Source organism: Lepisosteus platostomus, chromosome 2, assembly GCF_059453375.1.
Source record: "Lepisosteus platostomus isolate fLepPlt1 chromosome 2, fLepPlt1.hap1, whole genome shotgun sequence".
NCBI lineage: Eukaryota > Metazoa > Chordata > Actinopteri > Semionotiformes > Lepisosteidae > Lepisosteus > Lepisosteus platostomus.
The window spans coordinates 2,012,333-2,035,784 of record NC_142612.1 but is presented as its reverse complement, the minus strand read 5'-3'; the positions used below and the strand labels follow the sequence as shown (position 1 = coordinate 2,035,784).

The window sequence follows — 23,452 nt, the reverse complement described above, 5'->3', positions numbered from 1 at the left end:
TGTTTCAGAAAGTTTTACACTTCTATCTTTATGACAGGCAGGGTGTTTATATATAACATTAATATAGAGAACTTGCTGGCTTATTTATTTGAGAAAATGCCTGATTTCCTATGTTGTGGAATCCTCAGGCTAAAAACGTTCTCCCCTAGTTTGGAGATATATGTTTTAGAATATGGAATTCTAAATGTAGAATTAATTTCCATGTGTTTTTGGGCATCCATGTCACAGGAAGGGAGATTTAGTCCTGAGTAGTAACCATTTATATTAGGACAAAGGTATTTATTTTCTTTTTGACCTGTTAAGATGTTTCATATTGTATTTAGAGTACAGGGGTATAATTCTGGATTTTCTAGATTCTGTAGGATACAGGCCTCCGGAACACATATATTGTAAATAGTTGTATTTAATATTTGGTTGCATGGTTGTGTTACTTTGTTAATAAATATTTTTTTCCTGTCTGTCATGTCATTAGCCTGATTCATTACTCTATCACCAGAGCTGTGCTGGAGAATAAACAGAGCATGTTTGTCTTATGCTTGGGTGATTTTCTGACCTGCTAGTTTATTATCATCCATTATCAAAAAGGATGGTTTTGGATGATCTCTAAACTGCACAGAGCAAATTTCAACAAAAAAGATAAATCATAAAGTATATAAATTGTGTCACATAGATCGTACACAAAAAAATCTGATTCCGATTATGATTTTAATCAGATACTGACAACTTCATTAACGTGACACAAAATGTTTGTCACAGAACTCTACTTGATTTTCAGTAGTATTTTAGTGACTTTCATTTGTGCACGATCCTACACCCACAAGCGTAACACTGTGTTAATGTGCTTAATATCAATGTGCAATGAAGTGACCTCAGTATACTAACCTACCAACACTGATTGTGTGAAAAGGGAGGTATGATTTTCACAAACAATCTAAAAACTCAAGGAATCTACTGTATAGAGTCCATGATGCTATAAAGAATCAAATAACTAAGACATGCTCAGTGCCCAAAAGAACAGTAAGATTGCATGCATCTGGTTTGATGATAAAATGTATGGTTTAGCATCTTAAAAGACAAACAATTCTATAAATGCAGGATTTAAAATATTTTTAACCACTGATAAAAGCACATTAAACATGCAATACTGGAACACAGTCGGTATACCTTTGCTTTAAAAAATAAGAATCTCTTCATAAAGCTACAGTACATTCTTTTTTTTTCTTGTGCAGGTTAAATAGGTATAGTGCAGATTTAAAGTAAATGCTTTATTCTGCGCACCTTCAAGAACATTTATTTTAATTAATAAGTCAACAAGGAATTAATCAAAGACAGGAAGTCAGCTTTGCTTAGAATCTGGGTAGACTTTCCTGAAATACAGTTCTGAAATCCAAAAAAAGTGTGTGCAATGCAGCTGGCAGTAACTGATAACCACCTGGTGGGAAGTTAAACTTGTGCCAGCCGGGAAGAAATAAGCCAACATACTGAGTCAGAAACATACAGTAGTTTCCAACAGTACCGGGGTTTCATTAGTAGTTTCGGCAAAAACACCAAAAAGAAAGTCCCATCCAACTAGTGCACCTGTGCTGCTTGCAATATCAGTTAACTCCGAAGTTTTGTATGATCTTCATTTGAAATGATTTATTCTTTCAAAACACCTTTATTTTGGCAGCCAAATCCCATCCGGTAGATTTCCTAGTTCTAGCTGTGGACTCCAGCACCAGGACCCATGTGGATTTTTAATGATTTGCTGAACTGAGACGAGGAAACAGGAGAGGAGTTTGTACGTGTGCCGTCTGGCTACGAAGAAAAAAAATGTGTTTTCATTGAGAAAAATGCTGTAGTTACCAAGACACAACAAAGACCTTGTTTAGCTTCCTTTAGCTGTTATCCAAAGGAAGGATTGGGTTGGAGAAATCGGTGAAACAGGTCGAATTACAAAGCCCTTGAAGACGGGTTAGGAAAGCATAAATATAATGCACTGGCTGCATTTCCTAAAATTATAAAGTTTTCTGTTTTGAAAACAAAATCATGCTTCAGCCTGTACTGTACCCAAGCGCCGTCACAGACTGTCTGGAGTCATACTGGAACGAAGCATTGCTGACAAGACAACGGTAGTTTGAATTGATGACAATGTGGCTTGTATTACACATCAGTTCTGATACATTACTATACATGGATCATATTAGAAGAGCAGAGCTGCTTTTCTAAATTTAAAAAAGACCAAAACTAAGTCTGATATATTTACCTTTTCTTGTGAAAATGATTCTCGTGATTTTGTTTCATCATAAAATGGGACGTCCGGAAATTACTTCCTGTGATAGACTGACATCTAGTGTCTGTCAGAGGAGGTACACCTTATAGTGGCAGACAATAAAATCTTGATTACCAGACGATTACTGAAAATCTGTATTATTCAAAAACACTTAAATTTCATCATATACTTAATGCATTAATGCAAGATTTTATAAGATGTGAAAGATTTATTGCAAGAAACGATCATTGACTCTTCAAGCTTGTTTAATTAAGCGTCATCATGACTGTTGATAGAGTACAATCCTGTTTCAGATTTATATTTATAGTTAGCATTGTTGTTCATAATGAACACAGACCAACATTAATGATAATAAATATATTATTTTCACTCAGGTGGTCTGTTTGTAATGATCTAGAGAAAAGCACAATCCAAAAGACTCAATATAGGGTGGTCAACCAGCATTTAGAAGAAGTCCATGTCTTCAGTGGTGTTTTAGATATACTGTAAGATTGCTTCAAGTCTACTTCAGATCAAACACTATTCAAGCCAAAAACCCATCAACATTATCCCTCATCGCATGAGTCTTCAAAGTTTAGGCATACGTGTTTACAGGACACACAGGATTTACATCTTACAGATAACGTGGGGAAGCAATAAAAAAGGCAAACAGTATGTCAGGACAGTTGAAAGCACATAATTTAAACCAAAGGAAGTTATGTTAAAATGGCAAAATACAGTACTTAGACCTGATTGAGAGTACTTTGTGCAATTTTAATCACCCTGTTATAAGAGAGTGTTCCTCTGGAATTAGTCCAGACAAGAGCACCCAGACACACTCCAGGGTTAAAGGAATGAGCAATATTCTAATGCAACTGATGATATCAAGAGGTGTTCAAAAACAGTACAATCTTTGGATTCTACTGGAACAATTGTACTGGTAATAAAAAAAAATGAGTAGAAGCCCTATTTCCCAATGTCACAGTATTGACAATGAAGAAAGAGTTGGCCCAGTGAGCATCTTCAGAATGAAGGAGAACCAGAAGGCACAAGAGGATACTACGAGGAGGTACTTTGAAAGCCTAGAACAGGCAACACTTCGTGATTCATGGGGAGGTGAGGGCATGAACAAGCAACTCGGCCACATGCCAGAAGCCTGCAAAAACTGCTAGTGCCGTCTTCTTGCAAAAGCCACTGGAGGTGATCCTTGAATGAGCCACTAAGCTATGATAAGATAGGAGATAAGATCACTTTATCGGCCACATACAGTTTCTTGTATTAGGAATTTGTCTTTTCTTAGTAGATCAGAAAATGTGTCTTTTCTGATCTACTAAGAAGCACACTAGATGGCCCAAATGGCTTCTTCTCATTTGCAATCCTTCTTATGTTCTTACGAGTCAAAAAAAACAAGCATTAAGGCAACACCCACCCGGCCACTCTGAACAGTTTAACTGCATGTAGATCCCTGTGCAGACACTTGGCAGACACAGAAGGGTATTTTTAACGCAGAAAACAGTCAATGACCATGTTAAAGCAATTTCATATGTAACACAAAACAACCTAATAATTCACAACCAGCATGTCAGGTACGTCAGTAAAACAAGATTGCAAAAATAACTTTCCAGTGCACATACAGACAAAAACACTTCTGTGCTAAGCCTTCTAAATAGTGAATTAAACATTTTCCTTTAGATATTTATGACACAATAACCTCATACCTCTTACCACAGGTCCATTTTAATTACACAATAAAACAGCCTTTGGTATTCTAATATTACAGTTCTGCAGTCTTGTTAAAAATTAAAAAATCTGAAACGAATATCAATTTGAAACAATATATAAAAATGTTGCAGCACCAAAACGCTGTTTGAGACTCGGTCACAGTGCCTTAATTTAACAGCAGCATTACATTAACACAGGGGGAGGCAGAAGAGCAAGCGCTCGATAACCTTTTCGAAGAAGTTTTAGACGTGTTAAATAAGGCACAAAATCCCAACACATTCGCCGAGCGTCTTTGTGCAGACCAAGATACCGGCGGGGCAGACATTACATTTTCTCTGACAAAGACACACTGACGAGGCTCGTGTGGCGCCGCTCCGGGCGGACACTTCCAGGACCGACACGGCTGTTCGGAAAGCCGGACCGTAGCGACCTGGCCTCTTTGTTTCAGCCTCCGGCGGCTCCTCCCCTCTTCCCTCGCAGCAGGTGCCATCCAGGACTCGCCCGGATACCGGGAGATACTAACTGTGCTGGGAAGCTCCCGCTGGGAATCGGAATCTCTCCGCCTGGGTTCCAGCTCGAGGAAGAGAGGTTCTCTACAGGATGGCTCACTAAGGAGAGACAAATTGCAGCCTCTTTCCCCAAGAGCAGAATTTACCGTGTTGGAGGCTTTAACATAGCAAATAACAAGACATGCCTACTGAAATAAAATTCACATTTCTAGAGTCAATTTGTCTGCAACCTGGAAATCAATCAAATCAATCAGAAATACTCCATCTGCTCGGGGCTAGTTCATTTCTTCCTTTCACACAAGTCAGTTTAAGTGACACAAAAATAATACACCATTAATTCATATTGTCATTGTAATAATACATGCTCACTCCTTTAATATCACAGCAAAATGGTTAAAAAAACTAACATTATTTTCTATTCAGTGTCATGGACAATAACACTTTGGAAACTTACATCCTTGCAGAAAATGAACCCCGTAAATTAATTAAAAAAAACCAACAACAGATAATATTAGTATCAAAATAAAAATATATCAAATGTATATCAAGATTGTCAGTAATTGTGCCACAAGAACAAAGGATGATTTTTGCACAGATTAATTGGAATAAAATACATAGGTCAGTATAATCATAATACTCCTATAACAAACAGAAGGGACAATTCTCCAAAATGAGAACAGAGTTGTGAAGTCAAGAAAAAGCAGTGACACACTTTTATAAATATGCATCACATGGCAGCTCTTGGCTTGAAAATGAAACAGCTCGTTTAAAAGCCTTCTCTTTTGATGAGATGCGGACAGATTATTTGCAGATCCAAACCTTCTCCAAGCGCGATGAACAGTCTGCAATGTGAACTTTGAGAAACTGCCCACGGACCGTGCTTTCTGCAGCTGGCCTGAGCTTCGTCTGAACTCGGGGGACTTACTGTGAAGTTGACTTTAGACGAGACAGATCTGTGACTTATGGCTAACGTGAAATTCATTCAATGCAGAACGGAACACCGGTGATACACCAGGTCTTCCCTTCGTGCCATTCTGGAGCATTCTGGGTCTGTGGAAGAAGAGGCGAGGCTCACGCTGGTCCCCTCAGAGGGCCACGGTTCTGAAGAGACCGCGAGGCGAGCCTGTCCCGGCCCCGAGGCCCGAACACTCGGAGTCCTCACTTCCACTTCCGCAGCAGGACCAGTGGGGCTTCCCGGGGTGCCCCGCGTGTCCGTGGCCACAGCCTTGGTAGCCCCCTGCAGAGACGAGAGCCCACACGCAGCTGCTGAGCTCAGCCGGCCCTGTGAACTGGCCCAGGCACAGCGGCAGCACCGCTGCAACAATCACATTCTCCGGCGATACCCACGCTGAACAACATGAGCCCCCTTTCTTCTCAGAGGAAAGGTGCACAAACAGATAAATGCTGCTGATGTGTGAAATACTATGTAAAGTCTTCAATTTGTAATACAGAGGAATAAGGACAGGGTAATTCCACACTGAAAAGCAGACATGATGTTTGAGCCACGCCAGCCACTTCAGTTCCTCTTATTGCCTTTCAGCATGGAATCATCCCCTGCATTCCCAGCCACGAGCACACTGATGCAGCTCCGCACTCCCGCCTCACATGAAACATCACAAGAGCTATCGAACATCCCGGGGTCTTCTAGAAGTTCCAGATTGTGTATTTTAAGTCACACAATTCACTCTAACTCTACATGCTGACTGGCAATTTGTACTTATTACAGTACTAAAATATTTTGCCATGAATGGGGCACTTTCAATAATGCAAGCAAAGAAAATTATTAAAGGTTTCACTCACTCACTCGCTCTCCTAAGCTCTCTGTTCAATAGCAAACAAGATACTTTTTTTGTCAGCACATACACTGTAGGACATTCTGCAATGAAACAAACTAAATTTGAAAAGAAAGTGATCAGTACTCCAAATATAGGCTGGGTAATGAAAGCACCTGACTTTAATGACACAGGGCTATATAGAACAGGTATCATTCTAGACTGCTGTGCAGTTATGGATCAATCAGCAATATAAATGTCTGATGTAAATGATAAGAAATGTCACAGCCACACCCACACCTCACTCCCCTCCTTGAGGGAGGTCACACACCCAGATTAGTGCACAGTGGGTAGTTTTTTGTTTGGTCAGTAGTAAGAACACAATTAAATCCTTTCACCTCTGATAAGGCTCTCTGATACTCAGGGATAATGAGGAACCACCCTCTGATTCTTACCTGTAACAAATGAAAATCTCATTCTTGACTGACTTATTAACTCTCAATCTTTCTGCTATTCAGACAGTCTGATGTTTTTTTAAGAGGTCAAAGTTTGCAGAGATTGCTTAACATTACAGAGCTTTATTTACTGCCAGGCTTGAGAGACTGGAGCAGACACCTAGACCGTACACAGAGAGGGAAGCCCTGCCTGTTGATCCCCTCTCTCGGTAGCAGTAGGAACACGAGGCTCCCCTGGCTGTGGCCTACTGACCTGGCATCGTCCCCCCGCAGCCACAGCGGGCCTCCTTGCGCCCCCCGCTGGAGCAGAAGGTGCAGCAGTGGAAGGTGCCGCGGTGTCGGCGAACCTTGCTCTTCACCAGCAGCACGAAGGGAGAGCCCTGGAAACACAGAACACAGCCTGCTGAGCGCGTGCCCCCGTCCCCCGCGGCAGCTCCTATCACACAGCACACAGTGAAGCCGAGCAAGAGTATCGTGTATAGTGCAGGGGCAACAGACGAGTATTGCAGAAATCGTGCGCATTTTTAGAAAAGTGGCACTCCAAAAATAGCAATAAAAGGAGTGATTGAGTAATATAAGAGAAAGTGTCAAAACTGGAGTACCAACTTAGCACAAGAGCAAACCAGTGAAATAATATGCTACTACAATGTTTGTTACAGACATCACACGGATTGTCTGAAACAGTAAGTCTGAAGTGAATCTAGATGTGCAGTGCAGGCAGAAGAGGATATTTTAAACGCCCTGAACACACATTACCTTGACATGCTGTCCCTTCACACGCACCCAAACACTGTAGGCCCCCGCCTCCACAGGGGTGTAGGACACATGGTACGATCCATCGTTATTGTCCACTACTGCAGCCTTTATGGCACTTAGGCGAAAACAAAGAAATGTGACTTCCCAGTGATCAAAAGCACGCACCTACAGAGAATCGTAAACATCCAAAATCCATGTGAAGATCTGGGATGTGCAGAATAGAATAAATGACTGGACTCAAGATGCAATATCATGTCCTTTCTCACAGCACTCCTGTAAAGCAAAGTGCACAGAGGCTCAAGCTCAGAGTGTAAAGCCGGGCTCAAGCTCCCTGGCTTACTTAATCCCTGGGAAGCCTCTGAAGCCCGGACTGCCAGGAGAATCACGTGAGGCACCAAGGCGCGGTGTGTTCGCTGTCTCCTCTCTCCCGAAACTCACCAGTCCTTCCTCTCGGTGTGGACGATGCTGACCTGCACGTCTTCCCCTCCTTTGCTCACCGGCTCCCCCGCCACGTCCCTGCAGACCAGGGCGAAGTGTCCGGGCTGCTCCTGCCGGCCGGCCTGCAGCGCTGGGAGAGGAGGAGCAGCCCTTTTCAAGACCTAGAGTCTGCACGGCAAGGGCCGGCTTCCGGCCTCCCTGACCCACACCTCCCAGCTCCCGGCTCCCGGCACTGAGCTGAACTAATCTGGACTGAAAGGGAAAATGTCGTTTCCCTCAAAGGCCTACCTAATACGCTTTCCTGTGTGAATGTTTTCTTTATTCTTTAAAGTGAGAATTATCCAGACAAGAAAAGCCCTTGATATAACCAAAAATAACAAGAGGCAGTAAAGTTACTGGAAACACTGTTAACCCCACGGACTGTAAAATTATTTGTGTTGCGCACATCTATAAAATGATGCTAAAATGAACCGAGTAATTATAGACCAGTAAATCTGATTTACAGGTCAGGCTATCTAAAACAAGGATAAGTGCTTAAATTAGGGTGATGTACCACAGGGATCTGTTTTTAGGCCCTAATTGAAACCAATGAAAGCAACATTAATAAGCATTGTAGACGCTGCAAAGTAAATCTTTTTGACCGCGAAATTAATTCAAGACTTGGTAAACATCTGACAGATGATATTTGCAGAATGTTTCATGTGATAAATGACATTTGCAGAGATAACTGCAGAGTATTACAAACAGGTAGCAAAAAAACTGATCTTAAAGAAGCTACTTGTAGAAAAAGATTTAGGCATTTCTGTTCACATACAATTTTCTAGATAATATGTGGACTCAATAAAAAACGCTAACAATATTTGGATATATAGTTAGAAGAGCAGAATTTAAATCAGGGGATGATAAGGTAAAATAGCACTTTAGACTAGAAAGAGCTCATTAAGTATACCGCTCACAAATTCGATCAGCACATTACAAAAAAGCTATTGCTGGTCTGAAATCAGTCTAAAGAAGAGTTACCAGTTACAGTCCAAGTCTTATAAAATTTAAATTAAAGAAACTTTAGTCTTGAACACAGAGCACTACAAAGGAACCCAATCCTAGCTTCCAAACTAATCAAAAGTACAGACAACATCAACCCTATCAACTTCATTTAAAAGTGCCTTAACATTGAGCACAAACTTTTTTATACATTTCAGCAGCTCAATTCCCTCCTAATGAAAAGGACAGAGGGATGAAAGGTGCAGAGGGGATTTGGCGTGACTCACCTAGCTGAGCGAATGCAGTCTAGCTGTGAGGACAGGCTGCCCAAACCCCCCTCTCTATAGCGAGGACTGAGCTGGGGAGCTGCTGCGAGGGTGTAGGTGGGGAGGCAGGGGGGATGTGTGACCGAAGTCACAGGTGTGGGACTTATATGTAGGAAACCAGTGAAATTAGGATCTGACCTTCATCACGAACCTCTGATACAAACTCTATAGTCTTGTGAGAATCTGGATACAGTGACACAGACATGTTGCCAAAGTCATATTTACTCTCCATGCAGATTTGTGATTCAATGAGGGAAAAACTGGATGGCTTTCCTTACTGAGACACCCCATGAATCAAAGGGACTTTCTGGAATGTACTGTACATCAGACAGGAACAAAAAAACTCTCATTAAAGGGCCATCAAAGCAAGGAATGTTACCTGCTTATTACCTCACTTTACTTAGAAACACCTACAGCAACTATGACACGACCTACTCGAACTACACGAACTACTCCAGCAGGTACGTACTTGAGAAGGTCAAAAATAAGCAAATGTCTCACTGGTCACTAACCAGTTTTGCTATGTTGTTGTGGTTGGAGGGTCATGTGTGTGAACTCCCCTCATTTTCCAAGGGCCAAACAAGGGACTTCACAAAACAGAAAGAGACGTTTTTATTTATTGTGGAGATGCACTTCAAATCTACCAAAAAATGTCAAAGAACTGGCAGAATTCAGCACCAGGCTAAATGACTGAATCACTCAGTTAACTTCCGGTTCCATGTTAAACCAAACAATGACGTAACAATGACGTCACTGGGGGCGTTTTGGAAAAGCAGACGAATCTAGTCAAAGAAAACGTTCAGCGTGCAGGAGTTAAGAAAAAAAACGTTCAAGAAAACGCCTCCTACCTTCCCCATGAATGACGCACTTCTGAGGATCCACAGCCCTCACGCTGATCACGCCAAACAGCGGGTGGGGCCCGTCCTGGCCGGCGCTCTCCTGGGGGAGGAAGCTGATGTCGTCGGCGGCGGCGACAGGGTGGACGCTGTAGCTCAGCTCCGCCAGCCTCCTCAGGCGCCGCACCGTCACGCCCTTGGCCGCCAGGATCTCCGCCTCGGAGCCGTTGGCCAGCAGGCGCTCGGCGAAGTCCACCCCCGCCCTCACGTCCGCCAGCGCCTGCCCCAGCTGCGCCCCCTGCAGGAGCAGCTGGTTGCTCTTCCGGACACGGGTCTCCTCCAGCCGCCGGAGCAGCTCCTGGCCGTGCCTCTCCACGGCCCGCACGTGCTCCTCCGTGAAGGTGCGGACCTCCCGGGCCACGTCCTCGGCCCGGGCCCGCACCGCCTCGCGCGCCCGCTCCACGCCGCGCAGGGCCCCTCCCAGCCGGCCGGCGTGCGGCTGCACGCGCCGCACCAGCTGCCTGATGTACTCCCCGTGCCGCGGGAGGACGTGGGCGGCGTAGTCACACGCGTGCTCCCGGTGGGCCGCCACCACGCACTCGCGGCACAGCGGCTGGTCGCACGTCTCGCAGAACAGCCTCAGCTCCTCGCCGGGGTGCAGCGGGCACAGCACGGGCTTCGCCACCCGCCCGCTCCCCCGCAGGTCCTGCAGACGCACCACGGCGTGGGAGGAGGTCTTCTTCTGCCTCCTGCAGGGACAGACACGCACCAGTCCGGCAGGAGTCACCTGGGACCTCCCCAACGAGAAGGCCCCATGCTTTCCACCGCAGGTCGGACAAGACCGGGCGGACTCCTCAGACCCCATGAGCCTGGGAGGTTTCAGATACGTCCGCCGTGTGGACTGCCAAGGCAGAGAGGCAGATAGAGCACACGTTCAATAAACTGCAGGAGAGGTTAAGAAATGCCAATTAGGAGCTTCATTTAAAACGACAAAATCAGATCCTTATCCAACCCTAGATAACCAGGTCATCTCTTCAGCGCGGCTAAACTGCACTTCGCGTCTCCCCGGCACAGCCCAGGGCAAGGCGCCACCCACCTGTGCGCCTGGCAGCAGAACTCGCACAGGTTGGCGCTGCACTCGCCGCACCGCCTCTCGGCCGACCCCTCGCCGCACAGGTCGCACGCCAGCTCGCAGCTCTCGTCCAGGAGGCTCTCTAGGAGAACGTCGTTCAGGGCCAGGTGGTCTGTAGTCAGCCCGTCCACCCCGCCGGGCGGCAGGGGCGCTTCCGAGTCGCACACCGGGCACAGGACGGTGACCGAGGGCCGGTCCCCCGGGCGGGCCGGGGCTGACGCCTCCGCTCCCCGAACCCCCGGCCCGGAAACCGGTTCCAGTCGCCGGATGCAGTCCGCGCAGAAAGTGTGCAGGCAGGGCAGGATTTTGGGGTCACTGTAAAGGTGCTTGCACACGTAACACACCGCCCTGGAGTTGACAGCCTGTCCATTCGCCCTGGAGACGGTACCCTGGTCCAGTACGGGGGACTTCACCGGATCGCCCCCCAGTTCCCTTTCGCCATTCAGTGACATCTTGAAATGCGACAGCTTGCGGCGACTTCGGTCGCTTACCGTGGCGGCACAAACAACAGTGTCCGAACACAGCTCCGAACCCCGTTCAGCTACAAGGATTTTTTTTTTCAAGAAACGTGACTACAAAAGACATAAATCGGCCTCACCAGAGCAACACAGCAGCAGCTGGCTTTCACCAAGATCACTTCCAGCAGCCGAGCAGCTCGGCGCACGGGAGTCCGAATCCCAACGATACACCGAATTCCTGCACAGTTTTAAACTTTCATCCCACCACAACCTTATCACTGCGTGCACTTTTTGCGTCTAGTTCACATAATTAGATATGTATATAATGAAATCCCAAACTTTTCAAGCGTTTTCGCCACTTCTCTTTAACTCGGACACCTCAGTTCACTGACCGGACCGCCCCTCTCCGCTCAGAACAGGCCATTTGCGAGAGAGGCGCGGTTCAGCATAACTTGCAGCAGAAAAGACAGCTCTTCCCACAGTTTTTCCTAGAGGAATATGCTCTGTCCCCACCTGCTGGATCGATAGACCACGGTAGAGAGCAGACTTTCAGTCCACAACTTCGATCCGATGACCAGTTTTACACATTCAAAATGCTTAGCGCTATTCTGGTAAAAAAAATCTTATAAAATCAAGACAAATGTAATTATACTTAATTAAAAATGTATTGAATCTATAAAACCATTAGAGTATATATTTTTGGCACAGACACTCGTTTGACAAAATGGAGAATTCAAGTTGGGTTTTTTTTCCATTATGATAACTAAAATACATTTCTCTGAATTTGATACACTCAAGACAACAGCAACGACGGGTACCTGTTAAACATTTTCTTTCGAGAAACTGACGAAACAAAAGTGCGAAGGACATTTATTCAAACGTAATGCCTTAAAGGCAAGATTGAATAGGAAACGTGGAGTACATATTTATTGGACTTTAATTTTATAATGTCACTTCTTGTTATAACATGAGTGTCAGTCTGTCACTAATCGGTGACATATATTTAGAATACTTTCATAGCTGCTAATATTGTGTGCAGCTTTTAAAACACTACAACTACACTGTACAGGCAAATGGAATACTGTAACAGATTATGAAACAACATGTTACATTGTGTTGTGTTCATTTTTTAAATTAGCATACAGACAAATATTGTTGAGTATTTCAAAGGCTGTAGAATTTCTGATACTTATCTAAACACGGGTAAAAAGCAGGAGAAGAAACGAAATGTACATGAACACGGTGACGTCTTTATTTAACCATCCAGTATATTTAAACAGTTTTTTTGACAGTATTTAAATTTTACATAATTTTCAATATATACTTCGTAGAGCCTTCGGCTTTTCGTATAAATATACAAACGATTCTAGTAAAACGGCGCGTATAGAATGTGTATGATGATTAGTGCATCACTGTTTGTTATCGCAGTGTTTCTGAAATGCAGCACTAGATGGGGCACTTCTGTTGTACCCTTGAGCGAAGTACTGAACTTTACTCACATTACAGTGCTGGGCGCCAGTAACATGCCCCGGCATATGAATGGATAAAGGAGTCCATCAAATAAATTATCACCAATAACACGATACAATATAAATCATTTCGTCGTAAAGCGAAATAATTAAAAGTTTAACATCGGAGGTCTGAGTTTCAACAGAGTACTGGAGCACAGGACTGTATATAGCAGAAGAATCACGGGCCATTATATTTAAACACGAGCACCTAAACAGCACAAAAGATTGGAAACACGTTCTGACGTCTTCGACTCAAAAGTAGTATTACCGCGCAGTGGGGCAGGGCATGTCATCCCACGTATGATTGCTGGCTCTGGTTAGTTTTGTAAACTCCGAGAAACCGCCAGGGCTTACTGCTGTAACCACTAAGTGCCTGCCCAGGCTCAGCAGAGTAAACACGGCGACAGGGCTGTATTATGATGTCCCTCCTGCACGCCAACACCGTCACCCACAGACCCACCCGTCCACTGCCGCCCCAGCTGCAGGAAACCCACAGGCTCCTCTCTTTCCAGTGAACACTTGCTTTCGTCCATGAACACGTAACTGAACTATTCTACAACATCCTACTACAGCTATCTCGAGGCCTCGGGGTGTTCTAGTTTGGTCTGCCCTCCCTCCATGTTTGTCCTGAATAAACCTTCCAAATACCACTGTTATTTACAATTCTTATTTTCTGGTCACAATCCGCACTGTTTTTCTTAATTCCTCGCATGAATCTTCGCTGTTTTCTTTAACAGGGGTGGCTTGTTTGCATGGAAACATTACCAACTAGGTCCTTATTTCGGGGAGAAAGACAATCATTCTTTTTTTTTAAATCCTGATACAATACAATAATCCTCAACCCGTCCCGCACAGCATCAGTTCATATGCGTTGATGAAGCCTCTTGAACTCGCGTCGGTCAACATTCAAGTCAACAGACAGTCCAGTACATCCAAAGCAGAACATAGCTTACAGCAGACTTAGGGTCCAATGGGCGTTGGTCCGCACTGCTGAACACGAAGTAAGTACTGTCTCTTACACCACTGTCTGCAGGGAGGGGAAATACAAATATTATAGCGGATTTTCAGTAAAGCAAAGGATACAGTACTGTATATACAGCATTAGTATTATCTCATGGGGCCATGTTATTGGAGCAGTCATCGGGACTTTAAACTATTAGTAAACTATGGTAATATCGCATACGTATCCATTTCAATCTAAGAAGACATCGGGTTTAGAAGAAATTTAACGTTCTGCTACCTACCTACGGAAGCTTATTAGGGCCACAGGAAAAAAACAATGTATCTCGTTTATATGAGACAACTATTGCGTTTAAACACAGAAGTTAATTTAGAATAATGTTGCCTACTATATAAATATATATCGCATTCTATATGCAATAATATTGTCCCGTGCAAAGTAGCATTGACTTCATCAACAGCAGGATATGGTCACACTCCTCTTGTTGGAAAAAAAAAATACTCTAAAGGAGCACGTGTTCTGTCATGGACATCACCGTGTCAGTAACCATTCCCAGGTTAAACGCGTGTTTCTGTGCCAAGTACAAATGACACTGTTTTCCAAACGTATGTTCTTCTTGATGTGAAACTGCAGAAACATGTCTTGTACCCGAGTTTTTGCCGACTCCGCAGTTTCACAATGCTACTTTGCATGGGACAATATTATTGCATATATAATGTGATAAATTACTATAGTAGGCAACATTGTCCACAAATTAACTTTTGCGCTTAAACGAAATCGTTTTCTCGTATAAACTCAATAATTTTCTCGTATACATGCAATACTATCTCATATAAATGAGATTTGTTTCTCGTTGGCGCTAAAACGCTTCCGTACCTAACTACTGCACTTTAACACATCACTAAGGATGAGCTGATAATACACACACAATATATCAGATATGCAGAGAGCCACGATCATGCTTTACCTGTCACCGTTGCTTGAGACACGGATTTCACTAGACTGTTTCCTATGGTGCAGGTGAGGACGTCAGAAACATTAAAGTTCGTCAGCGCTGACGTCACTTCAACTATTCCGGCAGGGTTGCTGATGAAACTAGTGCTCGCGTTCAGATCGGTTCCTTCAGAGTTTGTCCAGGTAACGCTCGGCCTGGGATACCACCTCTGTGCCACAGCCTTCAGTGTCTTATTTGGGGTAGTGAATGTTGGAGAAGAATAAGCTGAAATAAAACATACCCATAGAAGAGTTTATTTATTCACTGGTTTCATTGTTGTTGTCCCGTGTGTTTTTAATCCGAAGTCTCAGTACAACGTTCTGCTCTGTTTGTTGGACGCCAGCACAACCGGTCGTCCTGGGCTTCAGCTGTCTGACCCTATGAGTTCTGTTCTGTGTGGGCTGGATTCCTCCCCCAGAAAAGACTGCACTTTAGCTGCCAGCAGAACACTGCACTATGTACTGTAGCATGAAAAAAAAACATTTGAACAGGGCTGTTTTATTATTTTAATTAAAAATCTATTAGGCTGCGCACAATTCTGGAAAATCAAATGACGTGATTGTTTTAGTCTAACCCTGAACTTCACATTTTTATTAACACTATACATCTTGTGGGACAATGCATGATGAAAATGTTGATGACCAAAGACTCTCTGGTAGGAGCAGTCTCCTACCCAGTAGCCTGGTTTCTGTGTTAGACAGACCTTTTCTACTAAACTGAAAATGGTCAGATTCCAAATCCATGGGTAACTGATTCTAGAGACACTGACGTACAGACTAAGTGAACAGAAGGAGCTCATACCAGCCACCCGGAGATGTATATTGACTTCACCCTGACCATTAGATGCACTGACTGAACACTTGTACAGTCCCTCGTCCTTGACCTGGACACTCCTCAGGAGCAGTGATGCGTTGCCATTGGAGATGACATCTGGGAACAGCTGGGCTCTGTTTATGAAATCCGGGTTCTGGGTCTGCTGCTGTCCGACTGCGTTGGCATACTTGTAGACAACACCAGTCAGGCCCTCCTTTTCCCAGGTTATCGCAATTTGTGTGACTCCTTTGCCGTTTGTATTCAATGGGTTGAATTTGCAGCCCAGCACTACTGCATCGTTAATGTTGCCTACTGGATATGGGTTTGGACTTCCCACAGTTGAAGGCTGTGCGCCTAGAAAAGAAACACACGAGCTTTGCTTAGCCGTTTGAAGAAATATTACAGTTGGAGTGAGTAGTGAGCACACAAGCTCGAGATATGTTTTAATTTAAAGTTAAAGGTGAAACGAGCGTCTATCTTTGTGGAAAATGAAAACCTTGTGCTTGTTCCAATTTGTAACCAGATATAAACTGATATGTCAGCAATTTACTGACATGTTCACATCTAAAATTTCAAAAGGTAAGAATATTTGGAACAATTACTGCCATTCAATGAGAACCCGTGTGAAATATGTGTATGAAATGTTAAGAAGAGGAAAAATGGAATGGAAAACTTCAGAAGATGAATTACAGCCCTGAAGGTGGTGCCTTCTTTGGCTCATACTGTATGTGCTCTTTTTCCCCACATTTGGAATTGAAACCTGGATGCAAAAAATCAGGAATGGTTCAGAAAGCACAACATAAACGTACTGTATAAGCACAGAAAGAGGCATGCTGAGTAGTGCAAGAAGAGACAGGAAAAGACCTGTTTTTAGCATTATTGCTGGAGTTGAAAACAGCGAAAACAACCGTACGCTGGACACAGCGAGAGGAATGTGTCAATGTTAGAGCAAGGAAATTCAGAGCTGGATCCCAAGATACTGGATACAAGAGAAGACAAACAGGGAGGCATCGTGGAAAATGGGAAAATGTACTGTCATTAAGATGCTTGTAGGAGCAACAGGGATGAAGGGCTGAAAATGTGGAAGGTCTCCAGAGAGGGCAGAAGATTCGGAGGGGCTGAGGATACCCAGAAAGTAAAGCTTACCTCACTTTACCTCAATCAAAATGTACCAAATAAAAATGAATCTTACACTATTATCAGATTCATTGGTTACATAAACACTGTCTCCAAGTCTTACAGCACCCTTTTCTAGAGGAAAGGTGTATTGTTTTGAATGCGTGGAACCGACTTTAAGGGTGATGCAGTATCTGTGAAAACACCGAAGTAAGTGAATTCCTGTTGTGCTGAAGGGAGTGGTTAAAGCAGACACTCAGCTTTATAATAAAAGCAACAAAATACACGTGAAATGCAAAATATCATAAATGACTCATCTTTGACTAAAGTCTTTGTTGCACCCTTACTTTAGAATTTTGCTTTCTGTGGTTTTTACAGCCTGTAGTTTACATTTGAGCACAGTTCTTGGCATCTTTCCAGAAATGTTTTTGGCTGTTGTCATGATGTGCGAAATCAGCATTAGAGAACACATTACATTGAATATCTTAAGTGTATCTTCAGCACAGAGCTATGATTATATTAAAAATTAAATTATAGGTAAACTATGACATAAATATTGCATTTCCCCCTAAATTGTGCTTCTACACAACTAGTTTATAAATGTACCATTTAATTTTCGTTTACAGGAACATTTGGTGTCCTTTTAAGGCTAGGTCTTGCCTCACAGGAGGCTGCATATGTTTGAAATGTATTTTGGAACCATGTGTTACTCACATCATGTAATGTGAAGAATATGTGAAAATTACATTTAAGGTTTCTTCTAAGAGTGGTTTTATATGTGTATATGACATATACTGTATAAATATCGTACTTCAATTTTTGAAATATTGGATACTCACGTGAAAATGCTAAGGCTAGGATGAAGATGATAAGTCCAGCAATGACGACTATCAGAACAATCATGCTGTGAAAAAAGGAGACACGTTACTGTAGATGAAACACTGCATGTGTACTGCATGTCCTATGTAGTTTTGCTCAGCCTTGATGAATCAGATCTAAAAGGTGATTCAGCAGAACAGTCCAAGTGCAAAACAAGAGCTTGTGATAGAAATAAAAAGAGACTTCCCGTATAGTGCAGTATACTTACATAGAACACCTTGGTCCTGTATATTTTTAAAGGTTTGATTTTCAGATTTAATCAATAGTTTTGACTCCTCCAGGAGCCACTTCCCGCAGGAGTGTTGAGCAGGAGTGTTGAGCAAGTGTTGAGCTCCCCCGGGCTCTGTCTGCAGCTCCTGCCGCACATGTCCCAGCAGAGTTGGGACGACCAGCTCTGACGCTGTCTTGAGCAGTCGCCCGTTTAGCGGACGTTTCGTTCTTGCGTTCGCCCAAGTTTAATACCCAGTGGCCATGAAGTCAGCTCCGAAAGCCAGGTTGAGCATTGGATCCAGGAACTACCAGACGTGAACTTTGGATATTACGCAGCATTAACTTTCAACACATTTACCTAGTGGCACTACATTTAAGTCATTTGTATATAAATCTATTTATACTGTATATAACTGATGTGTGGCCGTCTCACAGCCCCAGATTCTGGGTTCGATTCTAGACAGGGGTGCCTTCTGTGTGGAGTTTGTTCGTCTCACAGTTTTCAAACGTATTTTCTCCAGGTACTCCCGTTCCCACCTGTCTTCTGAAGATAAGTGCTCTAACATGGCAGATTTACCACTGTCTCTAAATTGTGCATAGTCCTGCCTTGCGCCCTGTGCCTGCAGGATAGGTCTGGTTTGCTCTGACCCTTATGAGCATTAAATAGTTCAGGTAATGGATGGATGTTATTTTTTAGCTAGGCTGTAGATATATCTACAGTAGTACTTGTTTTCTGTCACCTTTCACTATATTATTTTTTAATTAATTCATGTGGAATAAATAAGATGCACACCTGTGTTTTCCTTTCTCAATCAAATTTTTGTTACTTTGCATTAAGAACTCAAATACACTTGGAGGCTACTGTACAATAAAAAAAATAACTGTAACGTTTTTGAGTTTATGCATTTAAGGACCTGAAAAGTATGCATTGAAACGGTATGAAGTTAAACAGCAGACTAATAATCTACTTGTAAATACATTTTGTAAAGTTTCTACATCATTCTGTGATCTTAGATCTTGTGTAATACCTGTTGAAAAGTGTTCTCCATGTCATCTCATGATCCAACATACAAAACATTCAGATGTGATGCAAAATTATTCAAAAATTAGACAAAAATGTTGAACATCAGCTTGAGTGTTCATGCTAATGCTTCGTCACTTGCAGGACCAGTTACTAAGAGCCATTGGCTTGTCTTGAATTTTATCATTTGTCCCAGAGAGCTTGTGACAGTTTCTTTAAATGCAATAATACATATCATTTAGACACAATCATTTTGGGGTTGTAAAGTAGATGACAGATAATAGCAGCAAGGCAGAGAACACAGGGAATTGTGATAACTTTGTACAACTTTCTAATTTGAATCTGCGTTAAACCCATCCTTTAGTGTACCACATGTGCATCATAATACTTTAAGAACCAAATATGTCAGAAAACCTGTGTGTGAACAAACACTTCCCTGCACTCGAATGCATTGCTCTTGTGTTTCATTTAATGGCACCCTGCCTTGTGTTTGATTTTTGCTGAAGCACATGTGCCTGACAGACTAACATTTTCGGTTGCTATAGAGCATTTTGTACAGTGTGGGTTTCACAAGAGGCTTAACAAGATAGGGGTGTGGATGAGAGAAAAGTGTGGTCAGTCTAGTTAGACAAGCTTCAGAATCAACACAATTGTTAATTATATAAACTGTATCTCTTTCTGTGAGTGAACCTGTCCGCTGAAATGGGTTAATTCCAAAGGAGAGAAAGTTTTGTCACTTTTTTTATTTACATGCTGGTGACATGATTATGCATAGCAGTTGTTTTCCAAAATATGGATGGTGTTTGCACTCTGAATACAGCACTCTTCCATGAAGACCTTACAGAACAGGGCTGTCTATCCTGGACCTGGAGGGTCAGTGTGTTTCTCGGTTTCACTCCAACTCAGCTCTTAACCAAGCACAGCTGGAGCTCAACCAGCTGGTTACAGGCTTACTTGTAGCACCTGAACAGCACTGGGTTATTTCCTAAACATTGTTTTTGTTTTTGAGTATGTATAGATTTATTTTTAATTCTTATGTAATAAAACTCACTAAGTACTATTTAATATACATTTTACACTTGATGCCTGTGTGACTATACAGTATGACTTCATGTCTCACCCATGTTCTCATTGTAAATTAAATGTGCTCTTAACTGACGTGGGTATTTTTAAAAAAAGAAATGAAACATGTATAGTCCAGTCCCAGAGATAACTTGCTCATTTCAAGTTTGTTGGAAGAAAAACAGCAGGCAGATATTGAGTGAAAAAGGTGACTTGTGATAATCGTCTGATAAACATCTAAACTTAAGTTTGAAAGCTTAACAGTGCATTCTAAAACAATTACAACATACAGTAAATTTGATACTTAAAGCAATTCAGTTTAACAAACTCCACCAAGGGCCAGTTTTGTTTCTCCTTTTGAACACATGCAATAGTATGGTTAATTAAATATTGTTTTATGAGATTTTGAAATGGCAAAGATGTGTTTCAAACTCCACGTAGTCTATTAGCTTTCAACGGAATTCAAGATCACAATGTCATATTTTTAGTGTTTATTAATATATGCTAATGTATCAGAAATTGTGTTTACTTTCAATCAGGTTTTGTTTGTTTTTAACGATTGTTGCTTGCCCTTATTTAACAAAACGACTGCCATTTCGACAATAGAAATGTCAGTTTGCCCTCAGGGAAAACATGAAGACTACAGTTCAGCCTGTATTACATAACAAAATAAAGAACTTTCCTATTTACAAGAATGATGTTTCGAAAAAAAATAAATCTATAGATCACACCAACTTCAATTAGAATTAGTCTAGAAACAAAAGAGAACCTGAAAAGCAAATCCTTGTATGTGCACAATGTAACTTTCTGTGTTTTAATACCTGTATTTTATTGTAGGCGATGAATCAGGTGTTATTTTCATACAGTCGAAGTAGGGCTAGTTTGTAAAAGCCAAGTAAAGGACACAGTACCTCCAGAAGATGATCTGTCCAATCGAAGCCATGTCATTGCCACCCAAGCAGCAGTTGTGACTCTCACACAAAGCGCAGGTCTTTCTAGGGAAACTGTTCTTTTGCACTCTGGTATGCTGCCTGGAGCAAGGAGTGGCCAGACGCTCAGTGTTACTTGGCACAGTGAGCCAAGTTCCACCTGTCCAACATGCAAACCCAGGAGAGCGAGACAGCCTGTGGTTTCGCTCCTGCTATACAAGGGCACAGGAAGTCATCTTTGAATGTAAATATTGTGCTTGGAAGGCGTGTGCTGACTGCACCCTGCAGAACTCCAGTGGCCCATCCAGGGTGTAACCTGCCTGGCGTCCATTGTCTGCCGGATTAGGGCCCGGATCGCTGCAGCCCCGTACTGGGCTAAGTGCTTCATGGAAACGCTATTAGTATTAGGAAGCGTTCTAGGAGCATAAAGGCACAAGCCTCTCGATTCAGAGACAGCCTCTTCCTGCAGGCTGTCAGATTGTTGAATCCTACTTCTACCACAGACTCATACTGCTGCTTTTTTACTGCATACTGCTTGTGCTGCCTTTTTAACTTTGATATTTAACTTTGTTTCTGCTGCTGTTTTGTGTTGGTTTTTGGTATTTCCTTAGCGTCTAAGCAGCATACATGCCAATACACATTTTAATTGCACAGGTGCATATGACAACTAACCTGTAGTGAACTGGACAAAACATCAAGGGACTTATATAGACACACTATGACAAAAAATAACGAGAAGGATATTGAGTGGTATAACTGTGTATCCGTTACAACAGAATTGTTTCCCCTCTTTTTTAGATTTTACTTTTCATGTTTTCCAGTCAGTATTCATGAGTGAATTCATGGATGTCCCTGACACTCTCCTTAGGAAGCTGCAATATGTCCGAATCTCTGAAGCTAGACGTCTAACTCAGACTAGACACTGGCAGCATGTCACACATGATGTACAGTACAGCATCCTTGGGTTTGGAAAGGCACTCTATAAATAAAAGTTATCATGATGTATATGAAAGCAGTTACAAAAATATTCTCCTGGTGCTCTAAATACAATGAGCCTACCACCTGGGGAAAACATTATAATAAGCAATGACATTTTATAACCGAAGTATAATTCTGCTATGAACATTGTGTGGATTGTAGATTACCATAGTCCTAAATAAAAAGAAAACATATTTAAGAGATACCAAATTAAAGTAACTAGTACTACAAGCGTTTTTAAAGCCAGTGTCATATTCACCTCTATAAAACGAGGGAGGTCAGTATTGAATGGAGATGAGTTGATAAAGAAATAGACAGACACACAGATTGACACAATACAACCCTGGGATGACAACCCTTTTTCTACACACTAATAAAGTTGTTGAAATTTGCATTGGAAAATGCAGGTTTAGGTGATTTCAGCAGGTAGAACAGTTTCCAGTCTGAATTCCATAGTCCTGGACATGATACGTGCACAAAATAGATTTGGGAGTTATTTGCCAAACCACTTCTCAATATTAGCAGTTAGAAATATAAAAATAGCCGTTGTGGAGCTCGGCTCTTTAAAGCCACATCAGCTGAACGAATTGGAACTGTTCAGTTGTTCCTGTTAAATCAGCAACCAGCTGGTTAAGCTACACAGTCAGAATAAGAAGCAATGATAAGCCGAAGTGGGGTTAGGGTTTAGGGTGCAGTCCAGCATCTCATCCAGTGTCCCAGAGTTAGAACGAAAACATATCCACCAGCCCTCCATCACGGAACAACACTTCTCAAAATTCCAATCGCTTTAGTTCAGATTTAACACTTAAGACGTTTTTAAATCGAGAAGGAAAAGTGGGTCATGCAGTCCTTTAGATTTGTGTAGGTACAGCTCTTAAAAATGCAAATTGTATTGACACCAGGACGCTGCCTAGCAGGTTTAGAATGAAAAGCATACAATTTCTTCCATCAAAACGGGTCTGGCACACGTGGTAATGCTGTTTTCAATCACATTGTTCCAGGGGTTGATGTCTGTATTGAATCACTTTAGCCCTTTTCAAGCAACTCAGTCTCAGATCAGAAGAAAATAAAGGCTATTTCTTTTTTGCATGTAGGACAATTTTTTTATTTTAGATTTATGAGAACGGTTTAACAAGATGGTGAAGTTGTTCATCAGCATTTGGAGTCATGCTGTTTATCAATACGATCTGATACACTATTTATAACTTGAATTTGATGTCACATCACTCATTCACAGTTGTTTTTAACTCCATTAATACACATGGATTTCCAATGCGATTTCTGTAGCTGAGCTACTGCTGGTTTCGATGCACAGAATGTTAAATAAGTTATTCTGCGCCTG

The 23,452-nt window shown here is 42.4% G+C and overlaps 2 protein-coding genes across 10 annotated transcripts; both read right to left on the bottom strand.

Moving 5' to 3' along the window:
* Positions 1-1,623: 1,623 nt before the first annotated feature.
* On the bottom strand, positions 1,624-13,501 carry trim45 (tripartite motif containing 45). Of its 9 annotated transcripts, none has more exons than XR_015941145.1 (9): positions 13,416-13,501; positions 11,143-12,149; positions 10,059-10,795; positions 7,904-8,033; positions 7,466-7,580; positions 6,963-7,089; positions 3,681-5,719; positions 2,246-2,354; positions 1,624-1,797 (listed from the first exon to the last, which is right to left on the bottom strand). XR_015941145.1 is itself a non-coding variant. In XM_088644735.1 (8 exons), exons 2-8 carry the CDS (start codon positions 11,628-11,630, stop codon positions 5,465-5,467), a joined length of 1,740 nt encoding a protein of 579 aa, XP_088500861.1. In that variant the 5' UTR covers positions 11,631-12,149; positions 13,416-13,501; the 3' UTR covers positions 2,500-5,464. The 9 variants fall into 9 exon arrangements, 4 of the variants coding, with proteins under 4 accessions (XP_088500861.1, XP_088500833.1, XP_088500881.1 ...); XR_015941149.1 differs by having other exon boundaries at positions 4,284-5,719; XR_015941153.1 differs by lacking the exons at positions 1,624-1,797; positions 2,246-2,354 and having other exon boundaries at positions 2,500-4,639; positions 5,408-5,532; positions 5,645-5,719.
* vtcn1 (V-set domain containing T cell activation inhibitor 1) lies at positions 12,452-21,356 on the bottom strand. The gene is made up of 5 exons (XM_088644767.1): positions 21,115-21,356; positions 17,871-17,935; positions 15,904-16,269; positions 15,076-15,327; positions 12,452-14,174 (listed from the first exon to the last, which is right to left on the bottom strand). Exons 1-5 carry the CDS (start codon positions 21,144-21,146, stop codon positions 14,059-14,061), a joined length of 831 nt encoding a protein of 276 aa, XP_088500893.1. The 5' UTR covers positions 21,147-21,356; the 3' UTR covers positions 12,452-14,058.
* Positions 21,357-23,452: the final 2,096 nt, after the last annotated feature.

Bases quoted from the DNA above. Each gene is read 5' to 3' on its own strand.
- trim45 (XM_088644707.1), bottom strand. From the start codon at position 11,630: ATGTCACTGAATGGCGAAAGGGAACTGGGGGGCGATCCGGTGAAGTCC. The intron at 7,581-7,903 runs GTGAGTTTCGGG...TTTTCGCCTAAG, and splicing joins CACACCGAGAGGAAGGACTG to TGCCATAAAGGCTGCAGTAG. The intron at 7,090-7,465 runs GTAATGTGTGTT...CTGTGTTTCCAG, and splicing joins TGAAGGGACAGCATGTCAAG to GGCTCTCCCTTCGTGCTGCT.
- vtcn1 (XM_088644767.1), bottom strand. From the start codon at position 21,146: ATGGCTTCGATTGGACAGATCATCTTCTGGAG. The intron at 15,328-15,903 runs GTATGAGCTCCT...GTTTTATTTCAG, and splicing joins TATACATCTCCGGGTGGCTG to CTTATTCTTCTCCAACATTC. The intron at 14,175-15,075 runs GTAAAGCATGAT...CCCTCCCTGCAG, and splicing joins GTCTCAAGCAACGGTGACAG to ACAGTGGTGTAAGAGACAGT.